This window comes from Heptranchias perlo, chromosome 14 (assembly GCF_035084215.1).
Source record: "Heptranchias perlo isolate sHepPer1 chromosome 14, sHepPer1.hap1, whole genome shotgun sequence".
NCBI classification, from domain to species: domain Eukaryota; kingdom Metazoa; phylum Chordata; class Chondrichthyes; order Hexanchiformes; family Hexanchidae; genus Heptranchias; species Heptranchias perlo.
The window spans coordinates 34,072,991-34,091,298 of record NC_090338.1 but is presented as its reverse complement, the minus strand read 5'-3'; the positions used below and the strand labels follow the sequence as shown (position 1 = coordinate 34,091,298).

The window sequence follows — 18,308 nt, the reverse complement described above, 5'->3', positions numbered from 1 at the left end:
GTAGATTTCATTTCAAAGTCTATAGATCAGGGTTGACAACAGTTTGAGATTGCAGGCTGTTACGGTAAATTTATTTTATTATGTAAATTTCAAATGAACTATGTTTTGGTCAACCATACTCTAGATCCACATACTAACTGTGACAAACACCACCAAGATCAGCTAGTATAATATAATGTGAATATAAAATGTGATTATAGTGATCCGTACAATTAAGGAACCAGAGGTTTCAACGGAAATTCCATAGATTGACATCCAGCCTCATCTTGGACACCAGTGAAAAGAAATTCCAAATGACAAAATTCATCACAGTATCATCAGCATTTCGAGTTGATACAGATGAGTACCAAAATGGTGGAATCAAAATGGATTTTTAAAATTTTTTTGATATTGCTCAAGGATTGCAGAGGTTGAAAGAGACAGCCACCACCTACTCAAGGCAACTAGGCATAGGCAATAAATATGGTCTTCCAGAATGGCACACATCGCAAGATCAAAAATAAATGTCGACAAATATTGAGACATTCTGCTACCAGATATCTGAACAGTTTCTCAAATGAGGCTCCTCCACATGAATTTCAAAGCTATTATGTTTTTTTGGAAGATTATACTACAATCAGATAGCATGGTTCTAGGAAGCAAAGTATTATACTTGTTAAAGATGAACCCTACACTATATTCTGCATTGCAAAGGGAGCAGGACTGTGGCTTTGTTTCAGTGGGAGGTGTACCACATGAAATACTGTACTCCCATAATGATTTTTTTTCATTCAAGTGGTTTTAAGCCACAGATGTATATAAGGTAAAGGTGAATTATTGTTTCAATTAGCTAGACTGATTTCTATTTACTTGAATTGATGAGCCATTCCACATTTTGAGATTCTAATGAAAATAATAGATGAGGTAATCATTTAACTTTCAGTGCACAATTAATATAATTAGTATCAGTCATATTTTTCTTCTGTTTCTGATAAATCATGAAAGTGCACGCGCAGTCTCAAGGATTTCTTAGTCGTGATGCAGCCCCACTAAATGTACACAGCAGTATTTAGGTTATTCTTATTTTTAAGGTATGTCTTGCTGTTGACATACTTGCAATAAAGTCATGTCTTTTTAAGAGATAAGAACACCCTTCAATAAAAGGAGGAGAATTTCAGGAGTCTTCACTTATTTATCACTGAAGATAACATTTGGCTAAATTTAAGTTGCATTCTTAAGCCCTGAGAGGCTGTCAAACTGTATCGATATAGCATTTGTGCAAAGTGGATCTTTGCTGCAGTAAGTGACATAATGATCATGTCATTTAAATTAGATTGCTAAATGTCAAAGTTTGTAAAGCTCATAAAGGTTTAAGAACAAAAGCATGAAATGCAAAAAGGCCATTCAGCCTATCAGGTCGATTCATTCTATAGACTTCGTACAAGTTGCTCCATAATGGACTTCCTAACCTGTTTAATTTTGTGAGGAAAAGTTCTACATAAGAACTGCCTGCCCCACAAAGACAAATTCCAGTGTACCCATCTAACCATTGATCCTTCATTATAAATTCTAGGCTAGTTGCTACCATCACGTAACGTATCTTTTGTCCCAGTAGCTCAGGAACTATCAGGTTCTGCAGAACATTTCATTATCTTAATCAACACCAATCCTTAGGAATGGAATTGAGGCTTATAGGGATAAATCCTAACGAGATTCTTCTAGCTTTATTTTTAAGATCTTTATTGACGTTGCATTCATTACATATTAAAGAAACGCAGGTGTTTTACCTTTAACATGCAACATGGTAATGCATTCAAATAGATTTTTATGTTTTCAACAAGCTTAAAAGTTAGAATCCTGGAACAAGATAGTTTATTAGGTTGATGGATGTTACTCTGTACTCAGTGTGACCCATGTTTGTGTGTATATAAAGACATATGTATACGTGTACATGGTCAGTGCTCCTTCTGATCTGCATCCTAATATCTGCTCCTCCCAATCTGCCTCAGTGAAAAATATCAGGGCTCCTCTGCTGCCACTCTCATAAGAGACTGTGTGTCAGGGAACAAACAATTTATTATTTATTGGATAATTGTGTGGTGCTTAAATATATCCTGATTAAGTGTTTGCAAAAAAAAAATGTAATTTACAAACAGAAATGCAGAGTAGGTCCACGATATCTTTTCTCTTGACATGCTGATGGATTTGCTGTCTATTTGCAATTTTTATTATAGATTTTCAGTTGTTTCTTTTTAGAAATGTGATAGTTGTTCAATTTCTGTTCAGTCATGATTCTCAATGTGAATTTAACGTCTCATCCAAATGACGGCTCCTCTGACAGTGCAGCATTCCCTAAGTACTGGACTTAAGTGTCAGCCAAGACTTGAACCCATGGCTGACACGAGATAAAAGTACATATTTTTTTGAAGGATTGAAAAAACAAAATTTTCATTCATCCTTTTGAAGGAGATCAAATTTTTTTTTATTCGTTCATGGGATCTGGGCGTCGCTGGCGAGGCCAGCATTTATTGCCCATCCTTAATTGCCCTTGAGAAGGTGGTGGTGAGCCGCCTTCTTGAACCACTGCAGTCCATGTGGTGAAGGTTCTCCCACAGTGCTGTTAGGGAGTTCCAGGATTTTGACCCAGCGATGATGAAGGAACGGCGTTATATTTCCAAGTCAGGATGGTGTGTGACATGGAGGAGAACATGCAGGTGGTGGTGTTCCCATGTGCCTGCTGCTCTTGTCCTTCTAGGTGGTAGAGGTCGCGGGTTTGGGAGGTGCTGTCGAAGAAGCCTTGGTGAGTTGCTGCAGTTCATCCTGTGGATGGTACACACTGCAGCCATTATGCGCCGGTGGTGAAGGGAGTGAATGTTTAGGATGGTGGATGGGGTGCCAGTCAAGCGGGCTGCTTTGTCCTGGATGTTGTCGAGCTTCTTGCGTGTTGTTGGAGCTGCACTCATCCAGGCAAGTGGAGAGTATTCCACCACACTCCTGACTTGTGCCTTGTAGATGATGAAAAGGCTTTGGGGAGTCAGGAGGTGAGTCACTCACCACAGAATACCCAGCCTCTGACCTGCTCTTGTAGCCACAGTATTTATATGGCTGGTCCAGTTAGGTTTCTGGTCAATGGTGACCCCCAGGATGTTGTTGGTGGGGGATTTGGCAATGGTAATGTCGTTGAATGTCAAGGGGAGGTGATTAGACTCTCTCTTTTTGGAGATGGTCATTGCCTGGCACTTGCCTGGCGCGAATGTTACTTGCCACTTATGAGCCCAAGCCTGGATGTTGTCCAGGTCTTGCTGCACGCGGGCTCGGACTGCTTCATTATAGTGCACTAGAATGATGGGAGGTTGTGTGCAGTCCGTGTAATCTGATGGAAGCTGACAAATGTAGAGTAGAATCATCAACAAAAGAAGTAGATAGGTTTGTATGATGAGTGGAGGAGATAATTGAAAAAGGAACGGAGTGGGAGAATGGTAGGGGTGGGTGGGGGGGGAACCCTGGAGAAACCACGTCACCCCCCCCAGGCTAATAGCAAATGACCCGTCAGCTGCAGCAATGATGAAGCAATTTGAGGGGAAACTGGATAGCTCTCAACAGCTTTAGTGTGAGACCATTTGATAACTTGTCCAAATTGAGGCGCTGTTCAATCTACAGTTTTATCAATAAATTATCGAAAATTTGTTGAAATTACATTGGAGTGGTTCAGCAATCAAGGTACGAAATATACTAGGAGCCTAAAGATTTAATAACTGACATACTTTGCCAGGTTTTAATTACAGTGCTGTTGAAGTCAACAAATCAACAGTAAGTAAAAACCAATAATTTTATTAACTTTTTATAGACATGGGAAAGTATAATGCATATTGATTTCTTGTTGCTGCAGCATATGCTGAGAAAATGAAGTGTCTTGAAACATGAGAAAAATATCAGTCACATCTTACATATTTAAATGTTGTAGACAAAGTTTTGAAGGAATATTTTGGTATTAACATTCAATTCAAATAACAATATTTGTCAAATGCAAATCTGAGAAACCTCAAAGTATAAATACACAACTTCTGAGTCAGATAGTTTGGTCAAGTTGTATACGTGCCAGACAGAAACTGATTTAAAACGTCAAATTACGTTCTTCTGCCTTGCACGTTCCCTTCCCCCATCCATAAAATCCAGTTTTAAAGTAGGAAAGATTAAACCACACATCTCCCTTCAAATATAACAACTAATTTAGCATTCACATTCAAGTTGTATATTGAGATTGGATTTTGTATTTTTAACAATGTGACATTTTTAAAAATTGTTAATAGATAATTGAATGAATTGCTAATCCTATCCTTTTCTAGGAAGTTCAGTTCCTTGGTTAGCTATGTTAATCACTTTCAGAATTAACCATGTTTTACAATCCTTAATTTACACCAATGGGGGAAAAAAAACAGATGGTCATGTTCCCGCTTGTAAGAGTATGAAACAGTAGTATGCTTAGAGAGGATATGCAAGTATGTTGGTGCAGTAATTAGGTACTCTTGGGTTGGGGTTAAAATAAACAATTTTTGGAGAAAGATAAGGCAAATTCAGAATCCAAACATATTACTGATTTCATCATAGAAGGGTAATATGTAAAGAAATAGAAAAACATTGTGCTCCAGAACATACCCAGCCTGATTCTGCTTGATGATGCCAGGCAAGGCAAAAAAAAAAATTCTGAATCAAGAAGAAAATTCTAAAACTTTCTACCTTTTCAGTGAAATAGAACAGAAGTGTTGAACTGGAAACAGTAGCCTCTGCACTTGCTTTCATTTAATTTTTCAAATAGAATACTTGAAAAAGCGCTTGGAGGTTTACATGGCTCAATTTCCGAAGGTCAGGATCGTGCGGACTAAGAAGCGAGAAGGTTTAATTCGAACACGACTACTTGGGGCTTCGGTGACAACCGCAGAGGTCATAACTTTCTTGGATTCTCACTGTGAAGCAAATGTGAATTGGCTGCCCCCACTGCTTGGTAAGAAACAAAATTCTAAGTAGATAATGCATGAAGGTTGGGATTTGATGGACATCTTTTTAAGAGTATTTTAGCAGTAGCTCTGGGTTTGTTTCTAGTTTAAGCATGTTTGGAGAAAAACCTATTTTCTCTACTATGCGTAATGGTGGTTTTGTAAACTAAGAACTGAGATTAATAGGTTTATAAGATGTTGGGCAATATACACCCTATGGATTGAATCTATCCCAATATGATTCCTTTATTTGGGTCATAGTGAGATTTTTTATTTAATAAGACATGTAACTGTCTCTTGAACCCGGTTATAGATTAGGTAACCAGCAAACCAGGTGCTTTGTATTTTATTCTTAACACATGCAGCTGACCTCTATGCATATTAAAGGTCATGAAGTCAAGTTGACTGGATTTGAAATTTGTTCACAGTGGGAGACATGAAACAGAAAAGCATGTAAAAAATGGGAGGGTCAAAGGAAGAAGTGAATAAGCATTGTAGTGAAAAGAAAAGCTGGAAAGGTGGAGATAAATTAGAGAAAGATGGCAAAACAAACCTTCAGTTATACAGTTTCATACTTCCAAATTGTAGGCACCTTTTCAATTTAGATGATCTACAATCACTTTCTCAATGACCCTCAGCCAGTGTAGCCCCTCAATTTTTATCTGCTGACCCTTGCTGCAAGAGTACAGATGTGAACCAGATTATAGTTTGTTGTAACGGACCTCACAGTCAAAGAGCTCACCAGTACTCACTGCCCATGCTTACACATGAAGAATGGCTATTTGCTCCCATTATCCCTGTTCTCTTGGATCTGTTGACTTTTTCCAATCATGATTATATCGTAATTTGCTTTTTATTGAATGTTGAAGTTTATTTTGTGATTTTTATTTTTAAGATTACACTTCTAATTTGAATCCTCATTCTCTTCAATCTTTCAGATAGAATTGCACAGAACCGCAAAACAATTGTGTGTCCTATGATCGATGTTATTGACCATGACCATTTTGGATATGAGACTCAGGCTGGTGATGCCATGCGAGGAGCATTTGACTGGGAAATGTATTACAAACGTATTCCAATTCCAGTGGAGCTACGCAAACCTGATCCAAGTGACCCCTTTCAGTAAGTAATGTTTCAAATGACTAAAGGTGATCAACAGGACAGGGCTGTTGTACTAGCTAGGTGAACAAAGATTTTTGTCACCCTTTGCCCCAGTCAGTTCATTTGTTTTTTAAAAAAAACTAGGGCATGAATTTCTTTTCCTGCATTCTTTCCTGTATGAATTGAATAACAGTGCCATCTCAGTACAGTCTATTTTAAAACAATAATTGTGAAGTGCAAACCTACAATCACCCTACTTGTTTTTTTAACACTATGCTTCCTTTGAGTGCCTCCACATGCCCCTCTGTCACCTATTCTAGTCTCCTACTAAGTGCCACCCGAGGGCCTGGACTGCAGGAGATAGTGCTGCTTCATGTTGTACAGAAGAATCATGGGACTGAGGTGGCCTTTTTCTTATGCCAGCTGGCTCCTGGCATGGAGCTGCTGCTGGCTGTATCTCTGGAGCTTGCTCCTGGGCAGCCTGGTCTTGCCTCCCACATTCTGCTGGCATGGTGCTCTGAGGGCAAAGGCCAGAGGCCTGACATGCTACGATCTGGATCTGTGGCCTTCGTGATCAGATCAGGGTGGTCTAATGGCAGCTATCAGATCCTGAGACACAGCAGTCACCACAGTCTGGAGTCTGTGATTCATGCTGCACTCCATATATCCCTTTTATTGCTTCCAGAGCTGCAGTCTGTACTTCCAGTGAAGGTGGAGGAACTGAGTCATCCGTTTCTTCTTATCTGGTATCTGCTGCGGATTACAATGAAGCTGCCACTTGCTCCATTAATGCCTGTAAGGAAGTCAAAGTTTCTGTGATGTTGCCGCAAAGGACAGTGTAGACTTGAGAATCACATCTGTCAATTACTCCACATCCTCAGAAATTAAGGGCATGGAGGTATGATGATCCTCAAACATCCTTCTTTTCAGGCAAATTTCCATGGATTCTGGGTCTTGCATATCCAAAGCCATTGGCAGACCTCCTCAGCCTCTGGTTGAAAGGTGACATATGCTCACCCATTTCCCACTCTTCCAGTTCCCTTGTGCCACGTGAATCACCCGGTCCCACGTCCTCACTACCACAATCCAATTCCCCCTGGATGGAAAAATCTGAACAGGTGCCTCGGAATCAGGAAGCAAGTGCTGCGTGTGATGAGTTGGTGGGGTGGGTGGGACAGCATGAATCAACTGTATAGGAAGGTGTCCTGAGCCTCAAACTGCTCTTCCTCATGGTTGTCAGTCATATACGATGATGGAGAAATATCTGTCCTTCCTGTTCCTCTTCCTGCTGTTCCACTTCCTTCTCCTGTTCCACTTCCTCCTCCTCTTCCTCCCGTTCCACCTCCTCCTCCTCTTCCTCCCGTTCCACCTCCTCCTCCTCTTCCTCCCATTCCACCTCCTCCTCCTCCTCCGCTTCCTCCCGTCCCACCTCCTCCTCCTCCTCTTCCTCCCGTCCCACCTCCTCCTCCTCCTCTTCCTCCCGTCCCACCTCCTCCTCCTCCTCTTCCTCCCGTCCCACCTCCTCCTCCTCCTCTTCCTCCCGTCCCTCCTCCGCCTTCCTCCCCGTCCCCCCTCCTCCGCCTTCCTCCCCATTCCCCCCTCCTCCGCCTTCCTCCCCGTCCCCCCTCCTCCGCCGGATCTGCAGGAAAGGAGGGTAGAAGGTAAGAACTCCCTTGGAGTTAAGGAGACAGATAAAGGGGGTGGAAGCTTCTGTCTGTGTGGTGCTTCACTGGGATGCCAGGGTCACAGTGTAAGTGTTCAGTCACTAACCTGGTGCTGGCAAAATTCCACCAACCTCGCCATTTCCCACAGTAAGAACTGAATGTGTGCCCACTAGCTTGATGGCCTTGTCCTCAGTGGGTGAGGGGTTTAAAGGTGGGGATGCCTCTTCCAGTGGCCTTCCTTTGATAGGCTTTGTGCATCAATTTGTCCTGCAAGAAGACAAAGGAAACAAGTACAAGGCTAGCAGTTGAGTGTGTGCCAAATGGCATGGGAGAGCTGAAGAAAGAGATGTGTGGCTTTAAGACTGTTAAAGTGGAGGAAGGAAGTGCATATAAGTAATTGCTGTGAGGGGAGCTGGGTAGCCTTAGTGCAGAATACTGAGTTAGAGCCCCCCTTAACCAGAGGGTAGTCGGAAGGGTTAGTTATGGAAATGTTACCTTGGGCATCAGTTTCTTAAAGTAAGGGAGAGATTGCCCAGTGTGTTACCTTGCCAGCCCTGGTGAGGTTGTTGAACCTTTTGCGATACTGTTCTGCAGTCATGGGGGTGAGGGAATTGGAACTCAGTGCCAGTCCCACCTCCCTCCAGGCAGCATGAGCTACATTTTTGGGTGACTTGGTGGCACCCACACCCAGGAGTCTGTGTCTCCTCGAGGAGGGTTTGGTGGTCTGAATCACCATGTATGCTGATGGCATCCTGCTCTACCTCATTGCCTTTTCCATTGACCCAAAGCTTGTAGTCATACACTCAAACTGCCCATCTAATATCAAGACCTGGATGAGCAAAACTACTTCTCGTTGAGTGGCAAAACTGAAGCTGCTATCAGAATCTCCACGCCACTGGCCTTTATTCTATCAACGTCACCATCTGCCATCTCAGTCTAAGTCAGGTGGTGTAGAGCATTGGCATCCTTGATCGACCCTGAACACAGCTTCCTTCTTTACATGTGTTCCCGTTATTAAAATTACTTTCTTCCACCTTTGCCCCTTTCACTTCCCACCTCCTGCTGAAACCCTTGTCCATGCCGCCTTCTCCTCCAGGCTTGACCGAGCTGGGGGACCTTCCTGCCTGAACCCACCACATGCTTCAACTTATCCAAAACACAGCAACTTGTGTTCTCACAGACATGAAGACTCAAATTCCCATCACCCTGTCCTCCCTATACTTATGATTTAAAAATTCTAGCCTTTGCTGTCAAATCTCTAGCCTTGTGCCTCCACCCACCCCCTGTCCACCACCATCTCTCTTGTGTTCTCTAACACCAGACTTGTCCTCAACCTTGCTTCCTTGCTCCACTTCACCACTGATGCATACTTATTCAGCCTGTTTTTTTTTTGTCCTGAAGCGCTCTATGCTGTTTTCTCTGCCTGGCCACCTGCCTACTTGCTTTCAAAAACTTCTTCAAAACCCTCCTCTTCAGTTGCACCCTTGTTCCCTATCCCAGCCTCTACATTCTTCCCTCCTCTCCACATGGTAAGTATCATAGATCAAAGATATATTGCACACTTACTATTTTTATATCTTTAACAATGATCTAATTAAAATGCAATCAATCTACTTGTATCTTTCTAGATCACCTGTCATGGCTGGAGGTTTATTTGCTGTTGATAGAAAGTGGTTCTGGGAGCTGGGTGGCTATGACACAGGTTTGGAAATTTGGGGAGGAGAACAGTATGAAATATCATTCAAGGTAAGCTACATACAGTGGTCCCATGAATGCATTTGTAAATTCCTAATTGAGTATGAAGCAGTACAGTATCACTAGAATTCTCTTTAGCACAGTAAGCTACCTGCCAAACCTAGATCAATCAATCTCGAGGATTAAATATTGCATCTCAATTAGAAATTTTTCACTGTTAATGAAAATTGCTTATGTTTCCCAAGGTATTGACTTTGTAATATTGAAGTACAATGTTGACAGTTTTTATTCCTGTGATTTGTTTGTTCTCATTTTTCATTTGAAGCGTTCGTTATACATTGCACTTTATATGTACATTTGGATTCTTGAATTGTGTAACTATTATATGTTATAACTATAAGGAAAGACTGAACAGGATGGGGCTCTTTTCTCTAGAAAAGAGGAGGCTGAGGGGTGACCTAATAGAGGTCTTCAAAGTCATGAATGGGTTTAATGGGTTAGACAAGGATGTTTCCACTTGAGGAGTCCAAAACTAAAGTCATAAATATAAGATAGTCAATAATAAATCAAATAAGAAACTTCTTTACCCAGAGAGTGGTTAGAATGTAGAACTTGCTACCACATGGAATAATTGAGGCAAATAGCATAGATGCATTTAAGGATGCGAGATAAGCACATGAGGGAGAAAGAAATAGAGGGATATGCTGATAGGGTTAGATTAAGTAGGATGGGAGGAGGCTCGTGTGGAACGTAAACAGTGGCATAGACCAGTTGGGCCGAATGGCCTGTTTCATTGCTGTAAAGTCTATGTAATTCTATGTAACTGCCTGATAACTCCTTTTTAACTCACTTGTAAATGAGTATTCCAAGTTGCGAAGTGATTTATTTATGGGACTGAGTGGTGAGTGGAATCACTCTTGGTAGGTTATTGCTAAATTTCACAATGTCTAGTGCTGTGGATTATTTAAGCTGTTGCTTTTCATTTCTTGACACTCCTTTTACAAATATACGTTTTTACTGTGGATTAATACCTGCCCTGCCAATCAAGCTATTTAATTTATTTGATGTAACTGCTGATGTATGTGTGTGCCATGTCTACGGAAGAGTGCTGAATAAGTAACTAACTGCACTGTTACTATTGACCTGTATGGATCAGAGGCAGCTTATGGAAGCACCCCAGGTTCAGTTGTCACGTGCCATATAACTCCCATACAGGTTACCTGGAGCCTCCTTTTGGGTAGTTTCTCTCCGATCTTCCCTTCACTCCTTTGGTTCTGTCTTGTGCAGCAGGCCTACACCTCCTCTCCAAGCTCCCAGTCTCTGGAACCTTCAAGGCACTCAGCATGCCCTCCTGAGTGCTGATGAATCCCCACCAATCTTTCACCTTTGCAGTCCTCTTTCCTTCCTGGCCCCCTGCTACCATGTGGGACATTATACATGCCCCCCTCGCTTAGCACCTAAACTCTGAAGCCTGTTTTCTGGCAGTGGAAAGCCCCCATGCTATGTGTGTTTTCAAGGGCTGATCCTCATCTGTTCACTCCCACCTCCCTCTCTGTCCATTATCTCTCTCTCGCTCTCTTTCTCTCTTTCTCTTTTTCTCTTTCTCTTTCTCTCTCTCACTCTTTCTTTTTCCCCTCTCTCTCTCCTCTCTCGTTTTATCACGTATAACTTCAAAATGGGAACTGAATTAGTTCTGTAGGTCCAAATTCAATTATTCCTCACTTTTCAACTCAAGTTCAGCTGAAGACTGCACTTGGTCTTGACTCCCTGTGTGCAGTGTCATGGGAGATTGACATGTGCTAAATAAATCTGAACTTTTTGAAGTACAATGGGTTCATTTTGAGGTGCTGATGGCTTACATTGTGCATGTGGGTTCCAACTTGGCTATCTTAAATTTACATTGTTAATATTCTTGTTTCAGGTATGGATGTGTGGTGGACAGATGGAAGACATCCCTTGCTCCAGGGTAGGCCACATCTACAGAAAGTATGTTCCCTACAAGATTCCAAGTGGAGTTGGCTTGCCCAGAGTAAGTGATTTCCATTTATATGTCTTTACATTTTTTTTTCTATTTGATTTTCATTGTAATATCTTGCCTGACTTTAAGAATTGAAACTCTAAGGTCTCAAAAGTTTGGTACCATGTGTGTTTGGTTTCCAATTGAATTTAAAATATATCCATAATATCACTTAGTATTTAAGGCAGAGACTGGAACATTTCAAAATGCTGCACAAAGTAGTAGGTCATTTTTTCACGTTTCATGAAGTTCAAACACTGAATGTTGGAAGCAAAAGCTGCAATCATGGTAATCAATAAAGATAATAAGAATGACTAAATCTGTTCATTTGACCAAAATGATATTCAATGTTGGCTTAGAGGCCACAGTCAGAGGAATGGAGAGTTTGGTGGTTTTTCAGTTTAAGGAGATTAGCGATGGGGACAGGTGAAGCCATGAAGGTATTTAAACACGAGGATGAGAATTTTAGATTTGAGGTATTGGGGTTATGTTATGGTATGTTGTTTCTACAAGAAGGCACAAATTTAACACAATCACAAGAATTAAAGATTTTTTTAATTCTTGGTGCAGAAGGTGGTTAGAATGTGAGATTCTCTGCCAGAAACCATTGTTGTAACAGAGCCTGTAAATTCTTTTAAAAGGCAATTAGATCGTTGCTTGAAGAGGAATGTTGATGGGTTACGATAGGCAAGCAGGAGAGTGAAATCAACTAATTTACTCTAGCGGAAAACTTAATGGGCTGAATGACCTGGTTGACACGGTGATTCTATGATGTGAGGGCATTACATCAGGAGTGAAAAATGAAATGTTACCCTACCCCCTCCTGTACAAGATATAAGGAGAGCCACACTGGCAACATGTCAGTTTGTTTCCCTATACATCAGAAAACATTTATTGCTTCCCACGTTTTTGTTGCTATCAAACATAGAAACATAGAAAATTGGAGCAAGAGTAGGCCATTCGGCCCTTTGGGCCTGCTCTGCCATTCAAAATGATCATGGCTGATCGTCTAACTCAGTACCCTGTTCCCGCTTTTTCCCCATATCCCTTGATCCCTTTAGCATTAAGAAATATATCTATCTCCTTCTTGAATACATCTAATGACTTGGCCTCCACTGCCTTCTGTGGTAGAGAATACCACAGGTTCACCACCCTCTGAGTGAAGAAATTTCTCCTCATCTCGGTTCTAAATGGCATGCCCCGTGTCCTGAGACTGTGACCCCTGGTTCTGGACACCCCAGCCATCAGGAACATCCTCCCTGCATCTAGTCTGTCTAGTCCTGTTAGAATTTTAAATGTTTCGATGCGATCACCCCTCATTCTTCTAAACTCTAGTGAATATAGGCCTAGTCGACCCAATCTCTCCTCATACGTCAGTCCTGCCATCCCAGGAATCAGTCTGGTAAACCTTTGTTGCATTCCTTCCATGGCAAGGACATCCTTCCTCAGATAAGGAGACCAAAACTGCACACAATATTCCAGATGTGGTCTCACCAAGGCCCTGTATAACTGCAGTAAGGCATTGTGTCTTACACTTCACTACCAGTTCTCTGCATTTTCCCAACTTTTTCCTGAGTTTCTCTTCAAGTTGCTGTATTTTTTTCAAGCTAGAGACACATCTCATCATTCGAACACTAAATTGGGTATTGCTTTGCTTTCACCATCGAAGATGGGCATAACTGTTGCCTCCTGCTATTTGTCATGAAAACAACCCGTTAACTTACCATATTGCCTCTGACTTTCTGCCTGCACAAGTGGGAAATGGCGTCAGCATTTATAGACCATTTTGGAGGAAGCATCTATCTTGTATGTTTTTCTGACTGTCAACTAGTCCAGTAAGATCCAAATGAAAGGATAAGAAAAGGTCCAGCTAGGCATTGGTGCCTGATGATCATGCACCACCTCCTTGTCAGTTTGACACTATTCAAGTGTAATGGCACAGGTCTTGCAAAGTGCTCGGGACTTGTCACCAACAAGTGTTAAATGGAGCAAGTGTTTCATAGTGTTTGTTTGAGGTGCAAGAGCCAGCTCTTTGAGGTTAACTGTTAAATCTAGCTCCCTTATGCTGCCAGTAGAATTGTGGACCCAGTTTGCAAGTGTGAGTTGAGTGAAATGCTGCAATTTATTCTGCTTATTTATTTGTAAATGTGCACATCATATTATGCTGACATTTGCCCAAGTCTGCATGGTATTAGACCTTCCCCGGGGCTTTTGTTCAGCACATGATTCAGTCAAGTTTGATTATTAAACAGAAAATAGGTTTGACTGGTTTCAGCTCCATGTGTGACTTTGATTTGACAGTATGAAGAAAATATTGAGTTGTACTGACTATAGCAAAATTTGTACAATTTGAAACCAATCAACATTAACGCTCAGATGGGTTGAATTGTGCCTCCAGAACTAAATATTGGTGTGAGGACTTCAGATTTATGTAAGTTGCCAATGTGATGAGGCAAGTTTAGATCATTATTGTCCAATAGGTTAGCCACTCGCCAGATGTGACTAATTGCTTTATCTGATCAGTAAATTTTAAAAATGAGTAATAGTAATTCAACATTCTGTGCTGGAGGGTCTTGGGTCATGTAAGAACATTGCTGGACGTTCAGGCCACTTCCACACACCCAGATTTTTGGATAACAATTTGGCAGATCACAAAGCTCCACCAACTCATGCAATGTGTCTCTTCCTGGAGCTTGCAAAGCATCAAAACTCTGAAGCCCACTTCCACGTACACCCAAACAACGCCCTAGAGGGGAAAAGAGATGATCAATATAGGAAGGGGAAACAGATAACCAATACTCCTCAAAACAAAAGCTCCAGATTCCACATGATTGCCAATCCACAAAGGCAGAAACTTTGTATCTCCTGGCCCACATGAACTTCACGAATTATAACCAAATTTTCTCAGCCCTGACAACATCTTCACAATGTGTGTAATTTTCCAAATTCCATTTTTTAAAAGAACATGCAAAAAAGGGACCTATTGCTCATCTCATTCAGAGAAGCTGTGTTTGTGTTACAGAATTTGAAACGAGTTGCTGAGGTGTGGATGGATGAGTATGCTGAGCACCTCTATCAGCGAAGACCGGAGTACAGACATATTTCTGCCGGAGATGTGATTGCACAGAAAGAACTGCGGAATTCTCTTAATTGCAAAAGTTTTAAGTGGTTCATGACTGAAGTGGCGTGGGATTTGCCTAAATACTATCCACCAGTGGAACCTCCAGCTGGTGCTTGGGGAGAGGTGGGTTTGCTGAAATTTGCAAAGGAACATTATGTTCAGCGTTGCCGAATTGACAGAAGGTGCAGTTAGGTGGGGGAGATGAAAAGGTTGTACATGTACTAGAAGATCCGTGAAGCCACTATAACTGAACCTATTCTAATATGTATAAACCTCAGAAGTATAACCTCAGCAGGCAGTGCTATAGTGGAAACCTTTGACGAGGTGATAGCACTGGGTTCCTGAACTGACGAATAGGTCAACAGTTCAGTAATAGATACTCCAAAACAAAATAAGTTTAAATGGAATGAACTGGTACACGTATTAGAAAAGCAGAGCATAGCTGGGAAAGCCATTGTAATAGGGAACTGAACAGTTAAGTAGGCAGACAGTGAAATGTGAGGTAAATAATGTTAATAGAGTTTTTTTTGTTTTCCTAGGGTAAGGAATATAGAAACAAGGGTTGATGAGTTAAGAGGGGGAAGGCCATGAACAAGTAGAAGGGTGTTACATGTCAGATGGAATTATTTCCTGAACAGATGTCAATGGAGCTATAACAAGAAATATAAAGGTACAAACAAAATTCCAGCAAAGATGGTGATTTCTCCAGTTATTCAACTGTTTGGGAACATGGAGGGGGTTGAGATTCTGAAACACTGAAAAGCATATAGTTAACCAGTAGAAAGAAGAAATGACAATTTTTGCAAAGAGAAATACACTAATATTAATGCTCATAGTTTGAATTGTTTAAATGGGATCGAGAAATAAACCAGTGGAGAATATTGCTGGATTCTATGTAGTCCATGGAAGGGATGGTGCTGATGGCCAAATGTCCTTCCTTTCTCAATGTTTTCATTGCAGCAAGGGAAGATCCAAGTTATTGAAAGGGGGAGATTAAGCTACTCTCACAGGAGATTTGAGTCAGTGTAATGTACTGTCTCGTCCCCGGCCCTCCATGTAAAGCTCAGAAACCAGAAAAGCCCTTGTCAAAAAAATAATTGCAAGTTAAAAACAATTCCTGTTGCACTTGAAATCCCCTTTTGCAGTCATTCAAAAAGGTAAATTTGTGATTCATGTAAACAACTTTGTTCCTCAGATTCGTAACGTTGGTAATGATCTGTGTATGGACAGTAAACATGGGGCCTCTGGCTCACAGCTGAAATTGGAAGTTTGTATCAAAGGTGATGCAGATGGATCCTGGTCCCATGAACAGGTGAATAAGCTGAAATGGTGCTTCAATTTCAGTTAACAAATTAAGAACCAGTCAGTTATAATATCACGTTGCTGATTCTCTCTGTCTCTCCCTTTTCTGCTGCTTCTCTCCCCATAACTCTTTTTGCTTCTTTTTGAGCTTTTCTGCCTCGCTTCTCTTTCTTTTTGTGGGAGGGAGTTGCTGGGTGGTGTGGTGTGGCAGGGAAAGGAGCCACCAACAGTTGCAGGCTGCGTTTGGGGTGGGAGTTGTGGGGAAAATGTGGCCCCTTCCTATTCCTTCTCCCAATCACATGCTTCCCCACCTCCTCCATCCCATGTTGTCCCCTTTCCATTATCCATTCCCTTTCATTGGCATTGTAGTGTAAGCTTTTCAGTCACAGCAGTAGTACTATCATTTTTTGCAGGTGTTTGTTACATTGCTAATTTCATAACTGATTCTGAACTTTGCACTTCAGGTATTCTCATTGGGTTGGCGAGAAGATATCCGCCCTGGAGATCCCTTGCACACCAGAAAGTTTTGTTTGGATGCTGTTTCACATAACAGTCCAGTCACACTATTTGACTGCCATGGAATGCAAGGGAACCAGCTGTGGAAGTATAAAAAGGTGAGAGATAGTAATTAATTTTTATAAGGGAATTACTCCGGTGGGTGCAAAATAGTATGTATGAGGAGTGGGGAAATTCAGACAGAGAGAGGAGTTTTTCCTGGTTCCACTTAATTTTGGAAGCTCTTTTCCCCAAATTGGCATAGGATATTACCTGTGAAGTGCATACTGATCAATCAGCTGTATTAAGTGAAAAGAATTAAGTGTAAATTTGAAAAAAAGCTCGAGTGAGAAGATTAATCTCTCACATTTCTATAATTTCTACAGTAATTCTACTTGAAATGCAAATGTTATCAAAGTATTTCAAATGATCACACATCTATCATAGTAGGAAAAATGGAATTACTCAAAATATTGATTGACACAAGAGTTAAATAAGAGTGTCTGTGATGGGAAATGACCTATTTAATATTGTATATTGTTTTCATTCTGGAGCCCGGAGCAGCCTTGTTTTGGGAAGTCCTACCACCTCCTGGCTTTGAGTGGGTTGGCTGTGACTAGATGGGCCATTCTATTGCTGGTTTCTGTCTTTGGGGGCCAGCACTGAGAGCCACAGTGGAATGCAGGTGCAAAGTAGGGGCATACATAATCCGCGAAAGGTTCGAGGATTTCTTGACATTCACCTGAGGAAGGAGGAAGCCTCCGAAAGCTTGTGATTTTCAAATAAAATTGTTTACAATTGTCAACCCCAGTCCATCACCGGCATCTCCACAAGTAGGGGCATAGGCACACTTGGCAGCTGACATGGAAGAAAAAAATAAAAAAAAACTCCTGCATTGAACCTGTATGCTCACTTAAAACTCCTGCTCTGCGCCAGCGCTCTGCTGGGTAAAATATGGGGAGGAAGCTCAGTGTGGGCTCATGCAGGATGCTGAGCCTTTTACGTCTCTGGGCTAGGCTTGAGGTTGCAGCTGAGGAGGTTGTTGGAGTGAAGTACTGTGGCATGGAAGTACTGCTGGAATCAGTTTTACCAATACTTAGAGGAAGGCATGACTCATTCAGAGCTTAATGTTGGATAGGCAATAGGAAAGGGTGGCAACAGTGGTGGAATGAAAGGTGGAGGCCGAGAATTATTTCAGCGTGTCATTGGTGTGCAAGTTGGCAACATTTGGAAATATGGAGTCAATGATGGAGGAGGGTACCAAGGATGGAGCCTTGGGGTACACTAAATATTTGCCATTTGGGCATAAAAAGAGAAACCATTGACGATGTTGTGACTTTGTAACAATAGATAGGACTGGAATCATGGGAACAGCAGTGCCACAGAGATGGACTGCAGTGTAGTGCATTGGAGGAGGATGAAGTGATTGTCTGTGTTGAAGGCAGTGGAAAGTTTGAGGAGGATAATTTGCTGAATCACGAACAGCCAACCGTTATATAGGAGTCACGTTTTTGAAATAATCAGTTAACTGTACTTCAGTACAGACAGCTAGCTCATCTTTAGTATTTAACTTGCCCTTATACTGGTTTTTATTTAATGGTATAAGGTAATTACAATGAGTAACGATATGTAATACAAAATGAAATGGATTGTCAGCCATGATTTACAGAGCTATGTCCTCACTCTGCCATTCACATGAAGAAAATTATTTATTAAAAATGCAGTATTTTTGCAAATTTTCTTATTGCCATTAATTAGTATTTTAAAAAACAATCTTGAATCCTTATTTACAGCAGTACACAATGGTGCAAATATTCCTTAAGTCCAGTGCGTTGCATTGTAACTGTTTCTATGTGGTCCAGTGGTATGCAGCTAGGTGGCCCACGAAAAGAGAAAGTTTGGACACCCCGAGATAGTTAATTGTTGATTCATTTAAAGGG

At 41.4% G+C, this 18,308-nt stretch overlaps 1 protein-coding gene across 1 annotated transcript in view; it reads left to right on the top strand.

The window, feature by feature from the left end:
• LOC137332419 (polypeptide N-acetylgalactosaminyltransferase 10-like) overlaps positions 1 to 18,308 on the top strand; it is an 84,690-nt gene that overhangs the window by 48,640 nt on the left and 17,742 nt on the right. Inside the window, exons 5-11 of the mRNA XM_067996238.1 lie at positions 4,796 to 4,981; positions 5,912 to 6,095; positions 9,367 to 9,484; positions 11,355 to 11,462; positions 14,473 to 14,694; positions 15,767 to 15,883; positions 16,338 to 16,487. Of these exons, the coding sequence (XP_067852339.1) occupies positions 4,796 to 4,981; positions 5,912 to 6,095; positions 9,367 to 9,484; positions 11,355 to 11,462; positions 14,473 to 14,694; positions 15,767 to 15,883; positions 16,338 to 16,487 (1,085 nt within the window). The remainder of the gene's footprint in view (positions 1 to 4,795; positions 4,982 to 5,911; positions 6,096 to 9,366; positions 9,485 to 11,354; positions 11,463 to 14,472; positions 14,695 to 15,766; positions 15,884 to 16,337; positions 16,488 to 18,308) is intronic.